We start from the raw sequence: 22,092 nt of genomic DNA, 5'->3' as shown, positions 1-22,092 counted from the left end.
GACGGTGACCGCGGACACGGGGATGTCACCGCCGCCGGCAGCTCCGCCGGCATTCCGCCAAGCCCCTTAGAGGCGTGAGAGCGCCCGGGGGAGCAGCGGGCGATGCCGATCGAGCCCCGGGGCAGGCGGAGGCCGCGGAGGCGCTGGGTAAGGCGGCACAGCGCCGGGAGCGGGGGCGGAGAGCGGCGCACGCCACGGACCGCAGCATTCACTGCCGTGAGAAACCCAGCGATCTCCTGCCGCAGAGCCGCTTAACTGCGCTGCCTCGCGCAGAGAAAGCAAAAGCAGCGCCTCGTTTTTGCCTTTCTTTCCTTCTGCTAGCGTTATCTTTAAGGATATATTGTTCTTAGTAAGGATACATGTTACCTATCTGCGGCTGTGCCGCGTGCGTGCTTCTGCTCACGGGTACTGAAGTGAATCGGCTGAGAAACCACCCAAAACCAGACCGAACCCCCTCTCGCCCAAGATGCGTTCGGACTACAATTCTGCCTAATTACAAAACAAGGCGTTTTAGCACCAGCGGGATCATGGCGGGGCCGTATCGGAGCGCTCCAGCGCGGCCGCAGCCCCGGGCCGGGCCTGAGGGGAATCTCCGCGCTCCTCCCGCCCGGCCGCGCCCCCTGGCGGCCGCCGCCCGTGGCGGCGCAGGGCGCGTGCGCGCGGCGGGCGCGGGGCGCGGCCGGGTCGAGGGTCCGCGGGGAGCGGCGGGCGCGGGGCCGCGCCGGAGGTGAGCGCGGGGCGGCGGCGGCGGCGGCGCCGGGGCGGGCGGAGGAGCGGCGGCGGGGCCCGGGGAGCCCGCGGGGAGTGCGGGCGAGGGGGGAAGCGCGAGGGGCCCGGGGGAGCGGCCCCGGCGGGCCCCGCGCGTGGCCCGCGTGTGCGTTCCCGCCCGGCCGTGCCGGAACATCCTCCGCGCCCGGCCGCGCTGACAGCGGGGCGCGGCCCGCGGCCTCCGCCGGCCCGGCCGGAGCGGGTGCGCTCCCGGGGGAGGCTGCGGCGGCACCTGTCCCTGCCCGGCTCCGGGGTACCGGGGGCTCCTCAGCCGCAGCCGCGTGGCGCTCTGGCTCCTTCGTGCCCGCGGCGGTTTTTGGGAAGCGGGATGCGCGGCCCGGCTTCTGCGCTGGGCGGTGCCGAACGTGCTGCTCGGGGGCCCGGGGATGCTGGGGAAGGGTTTGGGACGAGCCTTTCTCTGCTCGGGCAGGGGCAGGTCGCGCTCTCGCCGCTTCCGCAGTGCGCCGAGGTTGGGCCGGGCCGTTCCGACGCCGGCGCGATGCTGATCCCTATCAGCGGCACCGCCACAAATTTGAGGCGACCTCTGCTCCCAGCCGAGTGTCATAAAAAGTTGGCACGGGCTGAGGTAGCCTCTGGAAAGGTCTCTCGCTTCGCTGCTGAGAGCCAGAGGATAGGTAAGGATAGGAAGGTTGGATTTGTTCTCCAGAAACTGGCAAAGTGCTCTATCAGGAAGAGCAGAGCAAGGCGGTGACCTGAAACACTTTGAGGAGTGCCAGGTATTGTCTCATTTAGCACGGAGCTCCCCTTCATCAGCTCAGTGGTTCTCTTCTGCTGTGCTGTGAACTTTTAGTTTTATAACAACCTGCACTGAGTTCCTGCTTAACCTCAAACCTCAAGAAGCAATGCTGCTTTTTATTTGTTCTGAACTTCTCTTTCTGTTTTGTCCCATGTGCTTTTTTTTTTTTTTTTCTCTTTTTTTTTTTTTTTTTTTCTTTTCAGGAATCAGTGAGTAATCAGTTTCTGCTTATTCTTTATAAACACTTGTGATTCCCACCATAATTACTCTGAGTTATTAAAAAAAAAAGCTTTAAGTGCTTTAATTTAAACGTTCTTTACATGTACCTTATGCTTGCAACGTGTGTCCTGGGCTGGGGTGCAGTACTTCTTGTGGCAGCATCATTAGCTCTTTGCCTCAAGCTCATTTTTTGATTTTTAAAAAGCTCGCATTCTCTTCCGTGTAAGATGTAAAATACATCACTTGAAGGCATACTTTGGAGCCAGTTTGCCACTGTTCACCAGCACAGCGGTTTTTCTACACAGAATACAAGATTATGAGATGTATTTTAGATTCATATTTCCATTTAAAAAGGCTTTTAACTATTATTCATAGAAGGAACTTTGCAGAGATCCTGGAAAAACTATAAAATATGTGGTTTGCAATTAGCAGGAGGAAACTGAACGTGTGGTTTGATTTGCTTATGTGATGAGGCTGTGATTCTTTTGGGGTCCAAAGTATTTTCATGCAATCTGGTGCCAGGTAAAGATTTGTACCTTTACAGGGAATATTTTTTTTTTTTTACTTTAAATGCCTGTATGTGTAGATCTGATGAACTGCTGAGAGACTCCTTAACTCTGGTAACTTTTGCTCACATTTTAGAATTGCAATACTTGATGCAAATGAGACTTGGCAATTGTTGCAGTATTGTAGTGCACAAGCTGTGATAAAATACACACTGAGTGCATGCATTAACTCCTGCCTTAGTCATACCAAAACTCCTTGAAAAAAACTGGTATTGATTGAGCAAGTGCATTTTTATTTGTTTTTGTTTGGGGTTTGTTTGTTTGGTTTGGTTTCTGTGTTTTGGGTTTTTCTGTTTTCATTTGGGGGGTTTTGTTTTGTTTCGGTTTTGTTTTGTTTTTTCTTTGTTTATTGTTGTTTGTGTTTTTATTTTTATTAAATCTCCCTCCCCCCTCTCTCCCACCAGTGAAATTTGGGCGTGGAGAAGGAGGAATCAGTGAAATGCAATCCCATGAAAAGTGTGGAGGGGCTTTTTTTTTTGTCACAGAAAGAAGCTTAGATTTTCCTGGTGTAACATCGCCCCTCATGTACAGCAATGGCTTTGCTACAACTGAGAGTGCCAGCAAACGCCAGGTGACAAAAGATGATAGGAAGACACACTAACAGTTTTTTCTTTCTCTCTTTAACTCAACTAGGAATCAAGAATGCTTAAACTGGATTTACCATTCATCCCGCAACGCGCTTAAAACGCCTCGCCACAAAACCTTATGTCTGAGGTACTGTTTGTTTCTTTTAGCCAACAGTAGTGACTAAGGCCTTGTCAGAATCTCTGGAAGGTGGGAAGGACATGGTTATTAACTTTTTATAAACTGACTGTGACCCTCCAGCACCTGTGCAAGTTGCTTATATCACCCAAGAGGTGAGGGCAGAGCAGCCTGCAGCCCCGGCTCCTGTTCTTACTCCTTTGCTGTGCTCACCATCAAAGGGTCACTTGTGAAGGGTCCCTGTCTTGATTAATCCATGCCTCTGCACGTGGTTGCAGGAGGGAAATCCAAGTTTGATACTCTGCAGCTTTTGGTTGTGGCAGGATATGTGTCACATTCATACACTGGGGAGCAGGATATCTACTGAAGTCTTGGGTTTTAGTTCCCGTGGGCTGTGCAGCTGCATTGTGTCACAGTGTTATTTCATCAGCTGTGCATCTCTTTCATGAGCTAATGCCCCTTGGAAATATTAATAATCCATTCAGTATCTTGGATTCATAGAATTTAAGGTGCTTGATGTTTGGTCGCTAATATTGCTCTGCTATAAAATTTGGAGTAGGAGTGCCTGTAGTAAGAGGGGTTTGCGTAGCTGAGTTGCCTAAATACCTCATGCAGAAGACTTCATTTTCACTATAGTTTCCTAAGAAATATTGCTTGTGTGTGTTTCATCCCTGAAAAAAAAAATCTTTAAATCAATAAACCAATTTTAGCCTAATTTGACAGAAGTAGAGCTTTTAAAAACATTGTTTGAAAGGTTTTGAGGGGTTTCTTTTATTTCCTAGAAACAACTTTTTGCATCAAAAGGCACGAAGGGCTTTCTAGCATTGGCACTGAAGGAATAAACAGCAAGAATTGCACTCCTGTTACGTGCTTAGGAGCTGAATTTGTAGGCAAAGAGCTTGGGAGAGAGCAAACTTCCTCAGTTTTGTTCATCTGGAGCCTGGGTGGTGGGACTGCACAGTTCCTGCTGTGCTGCTCAAATCTGCCTTCCCCTGTGGATTTTTTCCCCTCTCTGCAGCCACTCAGACTGTTGCAGTTTTCTTTCTCTTGCAGGTAAATGGCAGGACAGAAAGTGGTGTGAAAACTTTTGAGAGGCACTGAGAAGTCCAAGTAGGTCATTCATTGCTGAAGGATATGAGGGATGAGGTCTCCTATTTAACTTTTTCTGCTCTTTCTTGGCACGCATTCTGAAAGCCTGGCACTTCTCCATCCCTTTGGCACTTGCCTAAAACAATGGCAAGTAAGCTGAGCTGTTGTGGGATAGTAGCAGAGTCTTGATTAAATTGCTGAGAGCCCCTTTCTCTTCCCTGCTTGGCCTGGTGGGTGAGCTGCACATGTGAATTAACTCCTTTGCATGGGTGAGGATGGTGTGATATATTTAGAACAGCCCTATCCACCCGGTTCTTTGTTGAGAGTTCCTGCCCGACTTTGTGTTTCAGGCAGACAGAGCGAATTGTCTCTGATCTAGTTTTTGTTACTGAAAGATGAGCAATTAAATTGTTTGGATTTCTTAACTTCTGCCTGCCCCTGGTAAAGCAGGATCTGGTTCTCCAAAGCAGCGAGGGCTTGATGAAAGGTGATGGCTGAGCAGAATGACACAGCTCGGTACAGCTGATTTCAGCTGAACTCCTAGGGGAGTTTTCTGCTCGGTTTTGGCCAAAATGGGGCCCTATCTAAACTGTAAAGAGAAGGGAGGAAGAGCTGACAAACTCAGTGAGAGTGAGCTTATCAAAGAACAGTATCAAAGCTAAAATCCACCTAACAAAGAGGCATCTGATGAAAACACGGCAAAGGCAGAGGCAGGTCCTGCTAAGAAGTAGTTCTGCAAAGAGGTTTTAGAATTGTAGGAAGTATAAAAAGCATAAATCTTGAAAACTACAAAAGGACTGTTTTCTGTCACTGTATTCTCCCTTCTCTCACCAGACTGGGAACTTCCCTTCAGGAGTATTGGAGGGGAGATCTAGAAGTTGTTACCCTACCACAAAAAAAATTTGATGCAATGTGGAGTTACTGTGTGTGCGTGTTCCAAGTAGTGAATTTCCCCAGTAAATGTTCGTCTGGAGAGTGAACTGTCCATGTTAATGATGCCAGAAAATGCTTAATTAGGTCAGAACAGGAGCAGCTCTTCAGATGATGTCTTGACATGTTGATTGAAATCTTGCACATTCCAGAGGAAGTGCCAGGTGTGCAGGCAGTGAAGTCAGACTTAGCAGCATCTTCTGAGAAGAGAACAAACAGGGAATGCCAGTTTTCAAATTCAAAGTCATTGATGGACAAGATAGAAATAACTCTTATCTAAGTATTTTTGCACAACACTTCTGCGTGGGTTGCTTTTTGTTGTTGTTGCTTTTTAAAAAATTCTTATTTCATTTGAAAATTATTCCCATTCTGCTGTAACTGCTAGAACCTCAACTGTAATAAAAGTCCTTTCTCTGCAAGGACTAAGGAACCTGGATTACCTCTCACGGCTTTGGATTTTCCGTTCACTTATTTCTCTTGCTGCGTAACCTTTCAACTTGGCTTTGAAGCTTGTGCCCAGCTTTCTGTTTCTAAACTTCTTTTTCTAATGTGTTGACGTGTTAATCTGTATTTTTCTCTCTTTCAGTTCTTGTTACTTGTCATATGTGGAGTTTTTCTTATTAAAGTTTCCCCAAAAATTCTTTTGAAGGTCACCAAAAAAATCCCAAACAAAACTAAACCAATTTTCCTGCTCTTGGTAATATTTGTTGGTATATATTTGTTTTTGGAATAAGCTTTTGGTTTTGTTTTTTTTTTTTTTAATGTATATTTATATTTAGATAGCATTCAGTGCCAACTTCAAGGGTGTTTAAGACATAGGAATTTTCCATGCAAATTTGAACCCCAGCTTTTTACTATCTTTATGAGAGTTTTATTGTAGGCAAATTGTTTGCTAAAAAAATAGTTAAAGATTTCATACATTATGAGTTATTAAGTACATTTTTAGGTACATGGACTTAGTAGAAAAAACCTGATGGCGGTAATATTAATTTGCTTGGTTGTGACTTAAATGAAAAAACTCTTTGTCTTATAAATCTTTAACCAAACTAACCCTTACTTACAACATGGTTTTCTGGAGTCAATCAGCTTTTTTCTACTGAAATTCTACTAATTTTTTGATTAATTTATCTAAATTTTGTGTTTCAGTACAAAGAATGTGTATCCTGGTGTGTGTTTGTTTTCCTGTATTGCATGTGCCGCACACAATCCCTCTCAGCTCAGGCAATCTCCTTTAAAGGGGCCCTTCAGAGAATCAAACTTAAAAACCTGCAAGCTCTTTAGCTGTGTTTGTGTAGTTAATACCTTGCCCCAATGCCTTGGCAGGTTTGCATGGAGTTATTTCCCCTTGCAAATGTTGCTTTTCTAAAATCCTAGTTTTAGTGAGGTAATTCAAGGTATTAGTGCTGTGAAAAGAGCATTCATGTTTCAGGCTCTTTTGTTGTTGTTTTTGCTACTTTATTACCAATTTCCAAACTGAAATCTCTAATTCTTAAATGAAACACCAACAAAGTAACCTTTGAGTAACACAGTTTCATCAGATGTTTGGAATCAGATTGTGTTAGCTGCTGGTGGTCTGGGATACCCCTGGCTTTGGAGTTTTTCCATTTTGGGAGCAGTGCTGGGGTGCAGTTTGGGGATACCCTGTCACTCTGTGCAGAGCTCTGGACAGAATGCATAGAGATTTAAGAGCTCTAAGTCCTTGGAGGAGCTTGTTTGGGTTTTCAAGAGAGATCTGTTTACAAGTGTTTGCAATTTGTTTATTTCAGAAACTAGGGGTTGGGCATATGAAAGGCTTTGTGTTTCATCTTGTTCTTCGTGAGACTTTTGTTGCTGACTTAGCTCTGCCATCCCTGTGATGTCACTTGTTACTGACTGGTCAAAACGAATTTTCTTCTGCACAGATAGTTCATTTGGGAATAAAACCTTTTCTCTGGAAGCTGTGGTGTCGGTCACCACTCAGATTTCTGGCACAGCATGTTCTGGTACTTCAGGGGATTGATGAAAGTGCAGGAACGGGCTTTAAAACCTGCCCTGTGTGCTGCAGTCCAGCCAGGCTTTGGCAGCATAAGGCGATTCCTTCCCACCACGTGTGGCCACTGGGGTTTCTGTGGTGTTTGTGTACATACATTGATACTTCCTTAAGCACTGTGTGTTGTAGTGACCAGCCAGTGTCACTCCACTGTGCCAAAGCCCCAGGGAGCCTCTTTGCACTTAGTTCAGAAGAATCGTGTGCTCCCAGTCAGAATGTGCATACAGATAGACACTTCCTCTAAAAGGACAAAGCTGAGGCTTTAATGGGAATGAGTTATTGATTTGTTTGGATGATCTTGAAGTTCTGTATTCCCTTTGCTACTCTGATGGTTGTTGGAGCTGAGATCTTTCTGGAATATGCAATCAAAATAGTTTAGGTTGGAAGGAACCTTTGCAAGTCATCTGGTTCAACCACCGTGCAGTGAGTGGGGACATCTTCAACAAGATCAGGTTGCTCAGGGCCCCATCCAGCCTGGCCCTCACTGTTTCCAGGGATGTGGTAGCCACAGTTTCTCTGGGCAAGCTGTGCCAGTGTTTCACCATCCTCTCTGTAAATAACTTCTACCTTGTATCTAATCTAAATCAATCTTTTCCTAGTTTAAAGCCGTTACCCCATGTTCTATCATAACAGGCTTTGCTAAAAAGTTCTTCCCACTACCCTCTTCTGTTTGAAGCAGGATATTTTCTGCTGGTTGCAAGTTGAGGATTTACTGATAGTACCTCAAAGGCATTTGGGTGAGAAGGCAGATGCAAGTTCCTTCTTGTTCAGGCTAGCGGTGGAGGCTCCAGCACACAAGAAATGAACAACAAATGACTGCTTGTAGTTAGTTCCATGCTGTTTTCAAACTTCTTGCTGTTCATGTGATTAAAGTTTAAGATTAATTGTGTTTTCTGTTAATTGTATCAGTTTTATTGTCAAACCTACTCTTCACATATCAGGAAAGGGATATGGAAAACCTCTAAGAGTAATAATTCCCCAGGAAAGCTGTTTGACTGCTGATCTTTTAGGTCATGTATATTTCTCGTGCTCATTATTTAGAGGACACCAAGTAACTCAAGCCTATTAAGTCCTGCTTGCTCTGTCAGTGATTAGTGAGAGTAATCTGTTCTTGGCTTCTTTAGAAAAATTCTTTATGGATTTTAATCTGGGTTACTATGGCTAGTTAGATTTCAAAGAACAGCTTTTCTTGAACGTGCTGCTTTCTGAACCTTTTATCTGGTGTCCTGTAAATAATGTATTTTATTCAGGACTGACTTATCTGAAGGTAGTGGATTATTATTGTAAACAGTAGCAGTGCAGCCCAGAAATTAATATCTTGATTTTATTTATAACTTCTGGACCTTTCTTTGTGGTAAACTGTTTAGGTAGCTGACTGTGTAGGCAAGCGTGATTGTTGGAGGGGGGTGTGTGTGTGTACAGAGGTGGATGAGTGAACCTACAAACGACAGAGTATCTTGTTACTGGGTCACAATCCCTTTCCACTTGCAGGTGCCTCTAAGGACTTGTCCTTTTGCCTGTGGGAAACAGTCTGGCAGTAAGGCAAGACTGTGGGAATTTGGCTAATTTGTACTTACATGGTTGGAATGCAGCCAATTGTCACTTAGCTCTCCACTCATTGCATCTCCATTTCACTATTGTCTTTCTAGCCCCGAGCTCTTCGGAGTGAATGTGATAAGAAATCTTCAGCTGTATTAAAACCACTTGCTATAGCTTCTCTTTACAGTGACCACCACAGAGCGTGCTTTGCCTAACTCCTCTCTCCTTGCAGGACTTTGTTTCTGGGTGAAGAATGCAGACCATAAAGTGCGTGGTCGTGGGAGATGGCGCGGTGGGAAAAACTTGTCTCCTCATCAGCTACACCACCAACGCCTTCCCAGAAGAGTACATCCCCACTGTGTTTGACAACTACAGTGCCCAGATGACCGTGGATGGCCGGACAGTCAGCCTGAATCTCTGGGACACTGCGGGCCAGGAGGAGTACGACCGCCTGCGCACGCTCTCCTATCCCCAAACTAACGTCTTCATCATCTGCTTCTCCATTGGCAGCCCCTCTTCCTACGCAAACGTCAGGCACAAGTGGCACCCTGAGGTTTCTCACCACTGTCCAAACATCCCCATCCTTTTAGTGGGCACGAAGAGAGACTTGAGAAGTGACCTGGAAACGGTTAAAAAGTTGAAAGAGCAGAGCTTGGCTCCCACTACCCCGCAGCAGGGGACTTCACTGGCTAAACAAATTGGAGCAGTCAAATATTTGGAGTGCTCGGCATTGAATCAGGAGGGTGTTCGGGAGGTGTTTGCTGAAGCTGTCCGTGCAGTTCTGTATCCTGTGACAAAGAAGAACGCGAGAAAATGTGTCTTGTTGTAGTTGCCTTGGTTGATGGATGTTGGAAGTTGACTTAGAATCTTGGAGGGCTTTTTAACGAGTTAAATTGAAGATTTGCATCTTGCACTAACAGCTCTAAGCAGAAATGGTTTATACAATGAATATTCTTGCAGTCTTACTGCTTCAGGGAAACTGAAACAGAGCAGGTTTTTGGTTTTTTTTTTTTCCAACTGAGAGGTCAAATACCTACTTTATTTCTAAAGTTCCAGTCCCCAGCTTCTCCAGGGATCACTTGATTATTTTAGTGGAGGAAAAATAAAAGAGGAGACCTCTTTGAAGCCACTTCTTTACTAGATAGCCATCAGTTACTAGATTTGCTGAAAAGCACAAATTCTGATAACTTTGCTTTAAGTGTAGCTGCTGCTTTTCCCAACCTTTATTTACTGATTGAATTCGTTTTACAAACAGAAGTCTGGCTGTCCAGTTGTTTTGTCAATTTAAAGCTTGAAAACAATTTGTTTACTTGCAAAAAATGCCTGAACTATTACTGAGATTCACCTTATAGTGAACTGTGATTGATTGTATCAAGAGTTAGCATTAGGCATGGTTAATGCAATGAGCAAGACCAAGGGAATACCTGCAAAGATTTATCAATAGAAGCAGGAGCTGATTTCTCCTTATGTAAGGAACTTAGAATAATGATGGCTCACTCCAATGAGTGATTTTCATAGTTTTGAGGTGGAGAAGTGGAAGAGTAGTTTAGATTCAAGTCTTCCATAATCTTCTAAACTGAGATTTTATTTCACTGTCCAAAGAGACTTTGAACCCTGAGAATAAAGTTTTAACAGTTACCTTCACAGGCTGACTGAGGTATTTGGGATGACACTTCTCAAAATGAGATTTTCAGTGTAATCCCTTTGATGAATCCCAGAGACTTGACAGCAGGTCATGAGGAATTAATTGCTTCAATTCCTACCATTCTTGGGGGCCACCGTCTGAGATTTTTATGGCAAATTCCTTCGTTGTTTTTCTGTGAGAAGACTGACAGAAAAAATTTGGAGGTTCTGTTTACAGGAACCCGTGCTTCTTCCTGTTTTCAGTTCAGTCTGTAACAGTTAGCCAGTCACTGGATAGGATTACCTGGGCAGGTTTTTTTTGGTTTTTTTTTACCTCTCCTGGATGCTCAGTTCTTATAAACTTTTTTTTTTTTTTTTTTTGACTGAAGTTCTATTTACATACTTTTTAAACCTTCTTTAGCAGCTTTAGTAAGTGGCAGCTGGCTTTTATTTTCAGGATGTGCACTGTTCTTTATGTGTGGTTCCGGGACCAGCTGAGGAGTGAGCGCATGAGCCCTTTCTTAGACTCAACCTTCCAGCTCCGTGGTATGAAAGCAGCATGCTTCAAAGATACTTTGTGTGAAACCACTGGTGCTGGACTGGGCTTTGTTGTCTGAAGTTGACAGTGCTGTCTTTGTCTGGCTGCAGCCTCAATTGGTCATTCAGAACTTGCTTTTTCTTGTGATTCCCACACATGCAAAACTGCACTGGTGTATACCCTGGTCAGGAAAAGAAAAGTGCCTCATTTTGGCAAGGTAACAGAAAACACATCAACAAGGTTATTAGGGATCTTGCATTAATTTGACCTTGCTTTATCTGATGCTGGCAAAAAATACCAGGTGGATAGAAACGTTTGCATTTGTGCCGTAATTCCACTATTTGGATAGAAATGTTGGTATTCTTTGCCCTAATTCCACTATTTGAAGAGGATGTGCCTTTCTTCAGCTGCTGTAACTGATGCTGACACCGACTGCAGTTTGTTGTTTTTTTTTTTAAATCTGAGATGTGCTCATTTTGGTGCTGCTTTAGCCGATTGCAACCCACAGATTATAAATTGCAATTCATCCAAATACTGGTACCTGTGGCTAGTGAACCGACAGAGAGTTCCAAACGCTGAGCACAGGCAGTACCAAAACCCCCGTTCTGCTGGATGTTTGCAGAAGCCTACAGACTCTGCACATTTTTCTTCACCAAGTGCCATTGCCTGGAGTGTCTCCGTGTCTCTTGCACTTGCAGAGGAAGTGCTGTTCCAGATGTGGTTCCTGCCCTGAGGGCTGTGAGGGTGTAGAGAATTCCCTGAGATAACCTCCACTTACCACGTTCTGCCTTTGCTTTAGCTGTAGGCCTGTAGTGTGGGCTGGACTTGCAGGCAGCAATTAACTCTGTGCCTTGTAATTCAAGATTACTTTCTGTAGGTAAATTTCAGTAACTGAGTAAATAGACTTTATCATGTTTAAAATGTATTTATTTAAGCCAGTGCACATGGTTTGTTTTAATGCTGGTCAGACCTAAATCAGCTGCCTAGTGACCCCGGTGCAAGCCCATAACCTTTGCTTTATTCAGAAATGTACTTCTAAAAGTCTGTGATATGTTTGAACTAGTCTTAAGAGGTGCCTGAAATTAAAAGTCTACCTTTTTTTTTTTTTTTTTTTGGCTACGTATATTTGCAGTTTTGTACTGAAGCTACTACTGTTTTTAAAAGTTTTTACCTTTTTTTTACATACTGAAATCTTTTAATCCTGAGTCTTTTTGTGGTTATTCCTAACTGAGTTACAAGCATTTTGTGGAGAAGAAATCTTGTGAGCAAGGATTATTGCACAACCCCTCCATTTCTGTAGGCTCAAGCAGCCATCCTGGAGTGAACTGGAAGACAGTATAGCGAGATAGAATTCAACTGCTTCATCAATTTATTTGATTTGGTTACACTGTTGATTGCATTATGCCAGAACACCTTATCCCCACTTAGATTACTTACTGAATGGATTGCACAACAGTGCTGAGGAGAATAACGTGGTAGTGATGAAAATGAGCAGAGGGAACTTTGAACCATCGGAAGACTTTTTACTCACTTTGGAGAACCTGGTTATTTAAATGCTTTGTGTTTTTGTCACTCTCTGACAGCAGTAAAAGTCCTGGCTTAGTAGCTGGTTTCCTCCAGCCTCTGCTTTTCATGAGGGCGAGCTTCAGGACAAATCCAGTGAGCTTTTCCATTTAGTGGGCATTCTCCTTTCGTCATCCTCTTTCCTTTTTCCCCCCCGGAATTCTTGGTGCCTTTTATTGTAAGTAATCCAGTGCTTCAGTTTACAATCACTTCTGTTTCTTCCATGCTTTATTTTTCTTCTGTGGGCAGTTGACAAATACAGACTTCACATAATGCCATGGCTGGATTTTGTCTTGTTTTGGGAGGTCAGAAAACTCGGTGTGGGTTTCCTGAATGGTTCAAGGTCCTTCTGTTTGCTACTGAGATGCAATATGTGTGTCTCAATTCACAGAAGATACTCACTGTGAAGACACCGATTTTAACCTTTGCTTTGTGAATGATTTCTGAACTACTTGGTTTTTTTTTTTAAATACAGCTGAAGCTGAGCAGTTCAGGAACTGTGTGTCCAAAGTCTATCCATGAGGTGTGCTTAGATGTGGAAGTGCTTTCTTCAGTTTACAGCTGTAGCTATTTCTATGAAATTTAAACTAGAAGAACCTCCCTGTGCTTTGTCTCCGGGTGCTAAACCTCACTCTGTAGAAACCTTGGTGCTGCTTGGGTTGACCCCGAGAAGTGGATGGATCTCAGGGGGGCAGCAACGACCACCCATCAGCAGCGGGAGCCCAAGACTCTGAAGTGTGGTACTGATACATACACTGGCAACTTGATCTTATGCTATAAAATGATTTGTATTACATCTAACCGTTTTAAAAGGATTTTTTTTAAAAAAATAAATTATGCGTAATTACATGGTAATAAACCTTTCCTCACCTCTCTGGCTGTCGCGTTAACCCGCCCTGCTGTTTGTGCCGCACCTGCGCCGAAGGCAGCTCTTTCCCGTGGAAAGCCAGGCCCGGTTCCTCGAGGCAATAAAGGAAATATTTTTTTTATTTTTGGCAAGGGCGGAGCGTCTGCGCTTCCTTGCTGCGCCGCGGGGCCGGGCCGCGCGGGGGCGCTGTGGGGCGGGCGCCGCTCCCGCGGCCGCTCCCGCCGCCGTTTCCGGCTCGCTCTCGGTGTCCGTGCCGGTCTCGGGGTCGGTGCGGCGATGTCGGACTCGGACAGCGAGGAGGAGGCGGATGGCGGCCGCGCCGAGCCCTTCTCCCTGGCCGGCTTCCTCTTCGGCAACATCAATGAGGCGGGGCAGCTGGAAGGGGACAGCGTCCTCGACAAGGTAGGGCCGTGTCGCTGCGGGAAGTCTCCGCGGGCTGAGGGACGGGCGTGAACCGGGGCGTTTGAGGCGACCTGGACCGTGCTGGGGTGAAGCCGGGGTGGCCTGGTTTGTACCGGGATATCCCGAGCTTTGCTGGGGTGAAGCGGGATGTGTCGAGGTGCTCGGGATGTCCCGGGCTGTCCTGGGGTGTCCTGTGGTCACCCGGAATGTCCTGTGGTCAGCCTGGGTGTCCTGAGGTGTTCCGTGGTCAGTCTGGATGTCTTGGGGTGTCCCAGGAAGTCATGGGGTGTCCTGTGGTCACCCTGGCTGTCCCGGGATGTCCCGAGGGATGCTCGGGGACAGGACCCAGCATGCTCCCGAGGGGCTCGCCCGGGCCGGGCGCTCGGAGCTCCCCAGCTCTGGTCTCCCCAGGAATCCAAGAAGCACCTGGCCGGGCTGGGCGTGCTGGGGCTGGGCAACCTCATCACCGAGATCACCGCCAGCGAGGAGGAGAGCGCCGAGAGCGAGGGAGCGCACCTGGACGAGGAAGGTTTGGCGCTGGGATCGCTGTGCTTGGGTAGCGGAGGGGCTGCAGAGTCACAGCTTTTGCCGGAGGGAATAAAATGCACCCGGCTCGGCAGGGTCTGCAGGGAATATCGTGGTGTTCCCTGGTCAGAGGCCCTCTGTCAAAGGCCTTCCCTCCTCCACTTTGCCAAATAATCCCACTGATCAATTTTGCACTTGTTCCCTTTAATTTTTTATAAGCATTTTTTCTTTTACTTGTCTCTCCTCCTTCATAAATAAGTTTGGTCTGTGTTTGTATTAAAGAAGCCTACATAGCACACAGTATTATATCTCTTTCTGACCTTGTTGAAAAGTTTCAGTGAGTGATACTGTTTCTTGTGCTAAAGTTGGTTGCTTACCAAACTTTTAGGGGAAATTCAGAGCCGTGAGAGCTTTTGATTAGAATGAGGGGGAAAGTACTCTAGTGGGAGATGTTAATGGGATAGTTTTGTTCTTTTAAATAAAGGAAGCACAGCGAAGGATTCATAAGTACTTAGTGAAGTCTGGTGTGACATAAACTAGGATAAAGCTTTGTTTTCTTCCTAGGCTGGGTTAAGAGCACAGAGGATGCTGTTGATTACTCAGACATCACTGAAGTGGCAGAGGATGAGAGCCGTCGGTACAAGCAGGCGATGGGCAGCCTGCAGCCAGCTCGAAGGCCAGGTAAAGGGGATGAGCACTGCAGCTCTGCCCGTAGAGGTATTCCAGGGCATCGTGCTTCTTCACGCCTTGCTTCAAGAGCCCAGTGTCAGTTTTTGTGAAAATGTCTTCCCTGGATGAAGCCTCTGTTTGCTGTCTTCCTCTTTTAAGGAATCAGTTCCTCACTGGAGTCGCTTCAATCTTAGCATCTCTCTCCTGCTTTACTCTGGAATTTTTTTTTTTTTTTTTTTAAATACTTTCTGCAGAGGGTACCTTGGTTCTTTTGTTGGTCCCAGCTATCTCTGTCTGGCCTATAAAATGCTTTTAAAAATAAGCAGCTTTTCCGTTTCAGTAGCTGCTGGTGTAAATGCTGCATCTTGGCATATTCTTTAAAGGTGTCTTACACTTAACCTTTCTGGTGACTTTCTGTGGTTAGTGAGATATAAGGGTGATTTGGACTTTTTAGCCCACATTTTCTTTATTTGTTCTACAAACTGTGAATAAAAGGATGTGATAGCAGAATACATAAACACATAGGCAAATTGTGAATAAAGTGAGGTCATAGCAGAATATACACACACACAAACAGATTTTAAGTGCTTCAGTCATCTTTCTGTCTGTTTCTCTTTGTCCTTCCTTCACGCCCTTTTTTAAATTTACATCTTGCAAAGGAGTTTGTGCAGGAAGCTGAACTGTAAGAGTTTTCATCTAGTTACAATATGAGAATGGTGTCTATGCCATCAGGTTTGAGACAGAATAAAGGGAAAGGGTGCCTGCTTTTGTTTTATTATCTGCTTAACACGTGCTCTTGTCTCCTGCCGGGTTAGATGAAGATGAGGATGATTACGATGCTGACTGTGAAGACATTGATTCCAAGCTGATGCCGCCACCACCACCACCTCCAGTACCTGGAAAAAAAGAAGATGAAAAGGATGCAGCTGCCACTGGTGAGTGAGGACTTTGTTCTTCTCTCTGGCAATGTGAATGTCTGAAGGAAGCAGACGCCGCTGTGTAGCAGTTCTGCGGCACCATGCATCACCGAAACTCAGCCTGCAGGCTGCACCTGAGGGTGAGTGTTTGCAGGATTGCCTGAAATCTAGGGTGAAGTATTGTGTTTCCAGTGACTGTTGAAATACCTGTATTGACGATGAAACTGCTTTTTTATCTCATCCTCTCAGTTGTGGCTGGGGAGTTCACCTGGAACGCTTAGGATAAAATGAAAGGTTAAACCAGAATGGTACTTAGAATGCCTGCACAGGCTTAAGTTTTGCATAACTTGGTCTAAACAGTAAATGTTGCACTATGGGGTTATGCTAGGGGAGATGGGGGAGACCTGTTTGTTTATGAGGTGCTTGTTCTGTTGTAGTATCTGAAGATGGAGACGGTATCATTTTGCCCTCCATCATTGCTCCTTCCTCTGCTGCCTCCAACAAGCTGGATTTCAGCAGCAGCTCTGATTCTGAGTCAGAGATGGGACCTCAAGAATCCAGGCAGGCAGAATCCAAGGAAGGCAAACTCACACTTCCTCTTGCAGGAATCATGCAGCGAGATGCTACCAAACAGTTGCCAAGTGTTACAGAGCTCTTCCCAGAATTTCGACCAGGCAAGGTATTGTAAGAGACACGTGGAATAGATGTGTGTCATATAAGCCCTCTAAATACTCACTGTACAGTGTTTAAGGGTATGCACTCAGTAATCACATAGATGTTCTTGCTCACTCAATACTTTCTTTAGTTTCTGTGTGCTGCTGTTTCCAGATTGCTTTTTATCTAATAATTTTCCTGCCTTTTGCAGGAAGCTCTTAAAAAGCGTCCTGTAAATCAGGGTGTGAATGTTTTGCTGACCGTAGCAAAGGCCTGTTGATTTGATACTTTTGCCAGATGATTAAAAAACAGTGCTAATCTGTCTGCTTTCTGGCTTTTCTGGTAAATATTTGCTCCTCCTTTTATGCTGTCTTGAACTTGGTGTGCTTTTCCTGTAACAATTTGTGATCTGTATCTTTACTTAATTCTCTCTTGAAACTGCTCTGAGCATAAATTTGAAATCACCTCAAAGCAAGTTGGTTCAAAGAATGGTTTGGTTTTACATAAAGTGAATTAATTACAATTCTTTCCTAAATGCTCCCAAATAGAAAATGCAGTTTATGTATTTCAGTAATTATTTTGGAGGTTTTAAAGCTGTCAAGAAGAGAGGAAATGTAGGAGGAGAAGGACAATGAAGATGGGCTTATTGTTGCCAAACGGATGGTTGTGGGCAAAGATAACTTGGTTTATGTGTGCCTCAGAGAGTTTGTGTAAGGAGCTGCATAATTTGCATAATGAGATGTTTTAATGATTTAGCTGTCTATTGGTATTCTAGGTGAGGCTCTAGCACAGAAGTTTCCCTTCTCAGTGTTTTCTAGGCTTTTGCAAACTTGGTGTTTCCTGTGCATCAGTTGGTGTGTGATCATTTCTCTGACCAGCATGTAATGTCAGAGCCTGACTCAGTGTTGGATGTGCTCAGTGGGTGCAGAAATCAGTGCAAGCAATTAATGCTGAGCACCTTCCATGATTAATTTATGAGCAATAGAGCTGGCAAAGCCTAGAGCCCTGTAGATTTTGCTATGAGGATGGGTTGGTGTGCCTGTTAATACAGCGCTGTATTTTTGGATGAAACCTCCTAAAGTAGCATGTACAGAAGCAGACTTTTGTGTCCATTTTGCCAGTAGCTTAACTATGTCTGAGACCTTTGCTCTTCCTGACAGGTCATTGAAACTGGGTAAAGGCTTCATAAATAATCTGTGAGAGTTTTGGGAAGGTTTACATTGAAACTGGGTAAAGGCTTCATAAATAATCTGTGAGAGTTTTGGGAAGGTTTACATGAATGTAGGCAGAGGTGGACAGAGTGGTCATATAAACATTTCCTTTGGGGATCAGTAACAGATTGACAGGGAACATTAATGGAGTGTATCTGCAAATCTTTGGTACTAATTCCTGTTTTATAAATATGTCAGTTAATTTAGAAAAAATGTTTTACCTATTTAAAAGAGTTATTAGAAGAAAATAAATTTAAGTGCTTAAAACCTAGCAATCATACCCATAGAAGGAACAGGAGAGAAAATGTCTCATTAGTGCGGGTTTTGGAGGTATGCAGTGTAAGGGAGCTACATTATAATGGAAATAAAAATAAGCATATTACTTCTCAACCATATTATTTATCTGTTTGCTTAAGAAATCTCTACATAATTCTCTTTTAGCTTGTCTCTTTTGCTGATAATTTTATCAACTCTTCTTCAACCTCCATCTGTCTTTCTGAAGATTGTGGATCGTTCAGAACGAAAAACAGTTATTTCCAGGTGGTGTCTAACCACATGTCCAATATGAAAAGGCAGTCCTTCTTCCCTCTTTCTTAGTGTCTGGGATTAAGAATATATCCTTTTGAAAAGGAGGGGTCCATCAAACAGAGGGATCAGAAACCTTTTTTTCATGTATAATTAAGAGATTGTTGATTGCTTTGGGAACTGGGATTGTGCCACAGGCCAAGCTTCTGTATTTCAGAGTGCTCTCTTGCATTACTGTTCTTCAGGTGAGGGCAGTATCTTTTTTAATCTGATCCTCTTGCTCTTTCCTGCTCCAGGTGCTGCGTTTCCTGCGTCTCTTTGGCCCTGGGAAGAACGTTCCGTCGGTCTGGCGAAGCGCCCGGAGGAAACGCAAGAAGAAGCATCGGGAGTTGGCACAGGAAGTGCAGATACAGGAGGGTGAAGTTGTGGTTGAGAGTGGAGTGGAAGGAAAATCTCCTTGGGAGTATGAGTTTGCTGCTCCTCCCCCTCCTGAGCAGTGCCTTTCAGATGATGAGGTGGGATATCTGAGACTTAGAGAGGGTCACCAGCTAGTGCTAGGGGTAGTAGTGGATTGGACAGCGACTTTTAAAGGAAGGAGCTTTTCCCTCAAAAGAAAAGTGGAGAACAGAGTTGGCCTGTATTCCAGCTGGGCAGCAGCTCTTCTCCAAATACTAGTCAGTGACTTCAGGTGGTTGCTTTTGACTGAGAAGGCTGCATCCATGGTACAGAATCCATAGGAGAGCTTTCCCTCTTTGTATCAAGAAGAAATCTCTGTGTTCTTGGAAATCTAATTGCAGAACATTCATGAGGCAGCTAGTAAGTATGGAAAAGAACTTCTGAGAAACGCTTTTCCTCTATGAGAATAAACTGGGAAACTCGGGAGGAAGCGACCTCTTACTGACACTTGGATAAACCACCAGTGTAACCGTTCCCTCTTTTGCTGTGCTTCAGATTACCATGATGGCACCCATGGAGTCGAAATTTTCCCAGTCGACGGGTGACATAGACAAGGTGACAGACACAAAGCCCAAGGTGGCCGAGTGGCGCTACGGCCCCGCCCAGCTCTGGTACGACATGCTGGGCATCCCCGAAGACGGCAGCGGGTTCGACTACGGCTTCAAGCTGAAGGAGAAGAACGAGCAGGAGGCTGAAGGACACGCAGATGAGGGGGTGAGAGGGGAACCGTGGGGCAAAGCGTGGAGATGGATGTGGGGATCGCTGCACAACGAGAATCTGGTGGTGGGCTGGTGGATTGTTGTGCACCGTGCAAAGTGAGACTTTGAATTTTCCGCCGTCAGCGTGAAAGGATGTCTTTGAAGTCAGATCTTCCAACAGTTATTACTCCCTTCCAGGATGCAGAGTCGACGAAGGAGAAGGATGATCTGCTAGCTGATGAGCACTTCCTCATGGTGACGCAGCTCCAGTGGGAGGATGATGTCATCTGGAACGGGGAGGACGTCAAGCACAAAGGGACCAAGACGCAGCGTGCGAGCTTGGCAGGCTGGCTACCATCCAGCATGACCAGAAATGCCACTGCATACAACGCCCAACAAGGTGACCAGGGCTCAGACACTAACTTTACTTGCTCTAGTTGAGCTGACTCATTTCATGCTCAACTGCAGCATTTAGCAAAATTGTACATGTACAGTTGCATATCTCAAACGTAGAATATAATTCCCCCTGTCAGGGAATGCCTTTTGGCAAAATCACAGCTCCACTGAGAATTCTGAGACTTGGTTTCTTTCCAAAAACAGAGTAGGTCACTTCTGTTAAAAAAACCCCTATCCCAGACAGGGGATGCTCTGTCTTTCTTCTTTCCATGTGGAATACCAGATGCTGAATCCATCTACATTAATAGTGAATAGTGCTACCATTAGGATTTCCTCTTTTTATAGGCTAGTGAAATTTTGTTTACTTTTGTTTTTAATTGGAGGAATTATGTAAGTCTTCAGAAGTTTCTCCTCAACTAAAAATGGTATTCTGTTTTTTCTAGTGTCAGGTAACAATTCCTACAAGCCTCAGACTTCTTTTAGAAATGGACTCATTTCAAATTGAAATTGTTCACGTAGAATGAATGTTTATCTTGTTTATGATATCTTTTCCTGTTTCTACAAGGAAAGAGTACTGGGAATGTCAGATCTTTATTGGCTATCAGTGTCAATCCTTTAGTGTTCAGCTGTGAGTACAAGACACTGTGGCGTTGGGTGGGTGAATTGGAGATTCTTTGAAGAGGCTGCAGACTCCAGCAGTCAGCTCTGTGTGGAGTGTGCTTGTTTAAGCTTTCCCAGTTCTAATGACACATGTCACTCTTTGGGATATGAGCAGTAGGTCCATCAGGCTGAAATTCACTCTCCATGCAACCCCCCAGTCCTGGTTTAAGGCACTGCAGTGCCCCTGACCCTCCCACTCAAGCTGACCTTGCTTTTGTTTTTCTTTTCTCTAGGTTTGAACCGCAGTGGCTCTTTGCTCAATTCTCCAATTCCTCTAACACAGAAACCCAATGTAGCAGGAGTCCTGGGCATAGCCAAGTGCAAGGAAAAGGCCCCTGAACAGCAAGGTAATGACCCGTGAATAGGGGCATGTGACACATATTTCTATGGTAGAAGGGCTACTTGTTTGCTCTAAAACTTTTTGGAGGCTGTGTTTCAATAGAGCAAAAAATCTCTGAGCGTTGGTAAAGCTCAAACTTGGGGCTCTAATTCCTCTTTGCTTTCAAGATCAGTTTTCTTTTGTCTTTTAGAGGTCCTGCCTCAGGAAGCCTGAAAGATGGGGAAGGTACAGGGAGTAAGATGTGGGAGTGAGATCTGAAATAGTTTTCTGCCAAGGCTGTGTATAAAGTTCTCAAGGTTTGTCTTTATGATTGTTGCAGCTTCCCTGGATGAAGACAAGCCCTGGTACTCCATTTTCCCAATTGATAATGAAGAGTTGGTGTATGGCCGTTGGGAAGACAATATCATCTGGGATGATCAGGCAATGGAAACCTACTTGGATCCCCCTGTCCTAACACTTGATCCAAACGATGAGAACATAATTCTCGGTACGTTTATGCCATCCAAAAACTTGACTTGAGTGGGAAAAGACAAGGGGAAATGAAAGCAGGGGTTTATAATCACACTGTAATGGAAATAGATGGACTGGGGCCATACTTTTCTTCATTCTGTCTTTTGAAGTTAATTTGCAAGTCAAAGGCCTAAGCAGGAGGTCTCAATGCTAATAACCTTTATTGGTGTAGTCTACACATTCACCTTCCAAGTTAAAGGCACTGAGAGGAAAGCAAAAATTTATACCTTGAAAGTTAAATTTAAGGTGATTAATCTGACTCAGTGTGTTTTAGGAGTGACTGTCTTAATTTGACTTGCATGCATATTGGTTTGAAGAGGGAAGGTAGAGACGTAAACTTGTGCTTTTAGAAATTCCTGATGAAAAGGAAGAGATGACTTTGAACTCTCCATCCAAGGAGAACAAGAAAGAATCTTCCCTAAAGAAGAGTCGGATCCTGTTGGGAAAAACAGGTGTCATCAAGGAAGAACCACAGCAGGTCAGCACAAGCTTTAGCATCATCTCCAGCGTTAGGAATGATGAGGAAGGAGTGAGGGATTTTTGTTTGGTTGGGTTTTTTTGACACCTTTCTCTCTGTGTTTAAAATTGAATTAGAACATGTCTCAGCCAGAGGTGAAGGATCCCTGGAACCTCTCCAATGATGAGTTTTACTATCCCAAACAGCAGGGACTTCGAGGAACCTTTGGAGGCAACATCATCCAGGTAGTCACAAATAGTCTTTGTGAGTGAGAGAGCTTGAGTGTCCTGGTAGGAGGTTTTGTAGCTGGGGGTGGGACTTAGGATTTCTAGGAAAACAGAATTTAGATTACAGCAGGTCAGTTATGTGTTCGTGAGAGATAGTTTTAATGTTCAATTAAAATTAGGAGTTTGAACTAATTTTTATTGATTGCCCCATCAAACTGAGGTTTAGTTGCTGGATCTTGCTGTGTCCTACTCTC

The 22,092-nt window shown here is 44.8% G+C and overlaps 2 protein-coding genes across 9 annotated transcripts in view; both read left to right on the top strand.

Moving 5' to 3' along the window:
• The first annotated feature begins 665 nt into the window (after window positions 1-665).
• LOC120762094 (rho-related GTP-binding protein RhoG-like) lies at window positions 666-12,601 on the top strand. Of its 4 annotated transcripts, none has more exons than XM_040084130.2 (4): window positions 666-727; window positions 2,944-3,024; window positions 4,066-4,122; window positions 8,832-12,601. In XM_040084130.2, exon 4 carries the CDS (start codon window positions 8,853-8,855, stop codon window positions 9,426-9,428), a length of 576 nt encoding a protein of 191 aa, XP_039940064.1. In that variant the 5' UTR covers window positions 666-727; window positions 2,944-3,024; window positions 4,066-4,122; window positions 8,832-8,852; the 3' UTR covers window positions 9,429-12,601. The 4 variants fall into 4 exon arrangements, with proteins under 4 accessions (XP_039940064.1, XP_039940065.1, XP_039940066.1 ...); XM_040084132.2 differs by lacking the exon at window positions 666-727 and adding an exon at window positions 1,359-1,505; XM_040084131.2 differs by lacking the exon at window positions 4,066-4,122.
• Window positions 12,602-13,429: 828 nt separating this feature from the next.
• TAF1 (TATA-box binding protein associated factor 1) overlaps window positions 13,430-22,092 on the top strand; it is a 29,013-nt gene continuing 20,350 nt past the window's right edge. For 2 of the 5 annotated variants that reach the window (XM_040084129.2, XM_040084128.2), the window contains exons 1-12: window positions 13,430-13,593; window positions 14,005-14,122; window positions 14,683-14,799; window positions 15,603-15,722; window positions 16,310-16,383; window positions 18,391-18,609; window positions 19,046-19,264; window positions 19,447-19,648; window positions 20,538-20,651; window positions 20,964-21,131; window positions 21,505-21,632; window positions 21,749-21,856. In XM_040084129.2, the coding sequence (XP_039940063.1) occupies window positions 13,468-13,593; window positions 14,005-14,122; window positions 14,683-14,799; window positions 15,603-15,722; window positions 16,310-16,383; window positions 18,391-18,609; window positions 19,046-19,264; window positions 19,447-19,648; window positions 20,538-20,651; window positions 20,964-21,131; window positions 21,505-21,632; window positions 21,749-21,856 (1,713 nt within the window). In that variant the 5' untranslated portion in view covers window positions 13,430-13,467. Of the gene's footprint in view, window positions 13,594-14,004; window positions 14,123-14,682; window positions 14,800-15,602; window positions 15,723-16,141; window positions 16,384-18,390; window positions 18,610-19,045; window positions 19,265-19,446; window positions 19,649-20,537; window positions 20,652-20,963; window positions 21,132-21,504; window positions 21,633-21,748; window positions 21,857-22,092 lie in introns of those variants that run through there. The other 3 variants (XM_058423247.1, XM_058423246.1, XM_058423248.1) reach the window with 3 other exon arrangements.

The sequence above is a fragment of the Hirundo rustica genome, chromosome 21 (assembly GCF_015227805.2).
Source record: "Hirundo rustica isolate bHirRus1 chromosome 21, bHirRus1.pri.v3, whole genome shotgun sequence".
Taxonomy (NCBI): Eukaryota; Metazoa; Chordata; class Aves; order Passeriformes; family Hirundinidae; genus Hirundo; species Hirundo rustica.
The sequence above is the reverse complement of the archived record's forward strand: the minus strand, read 5'-3'. Positions and strand labels throughout refer to the sequence as shown.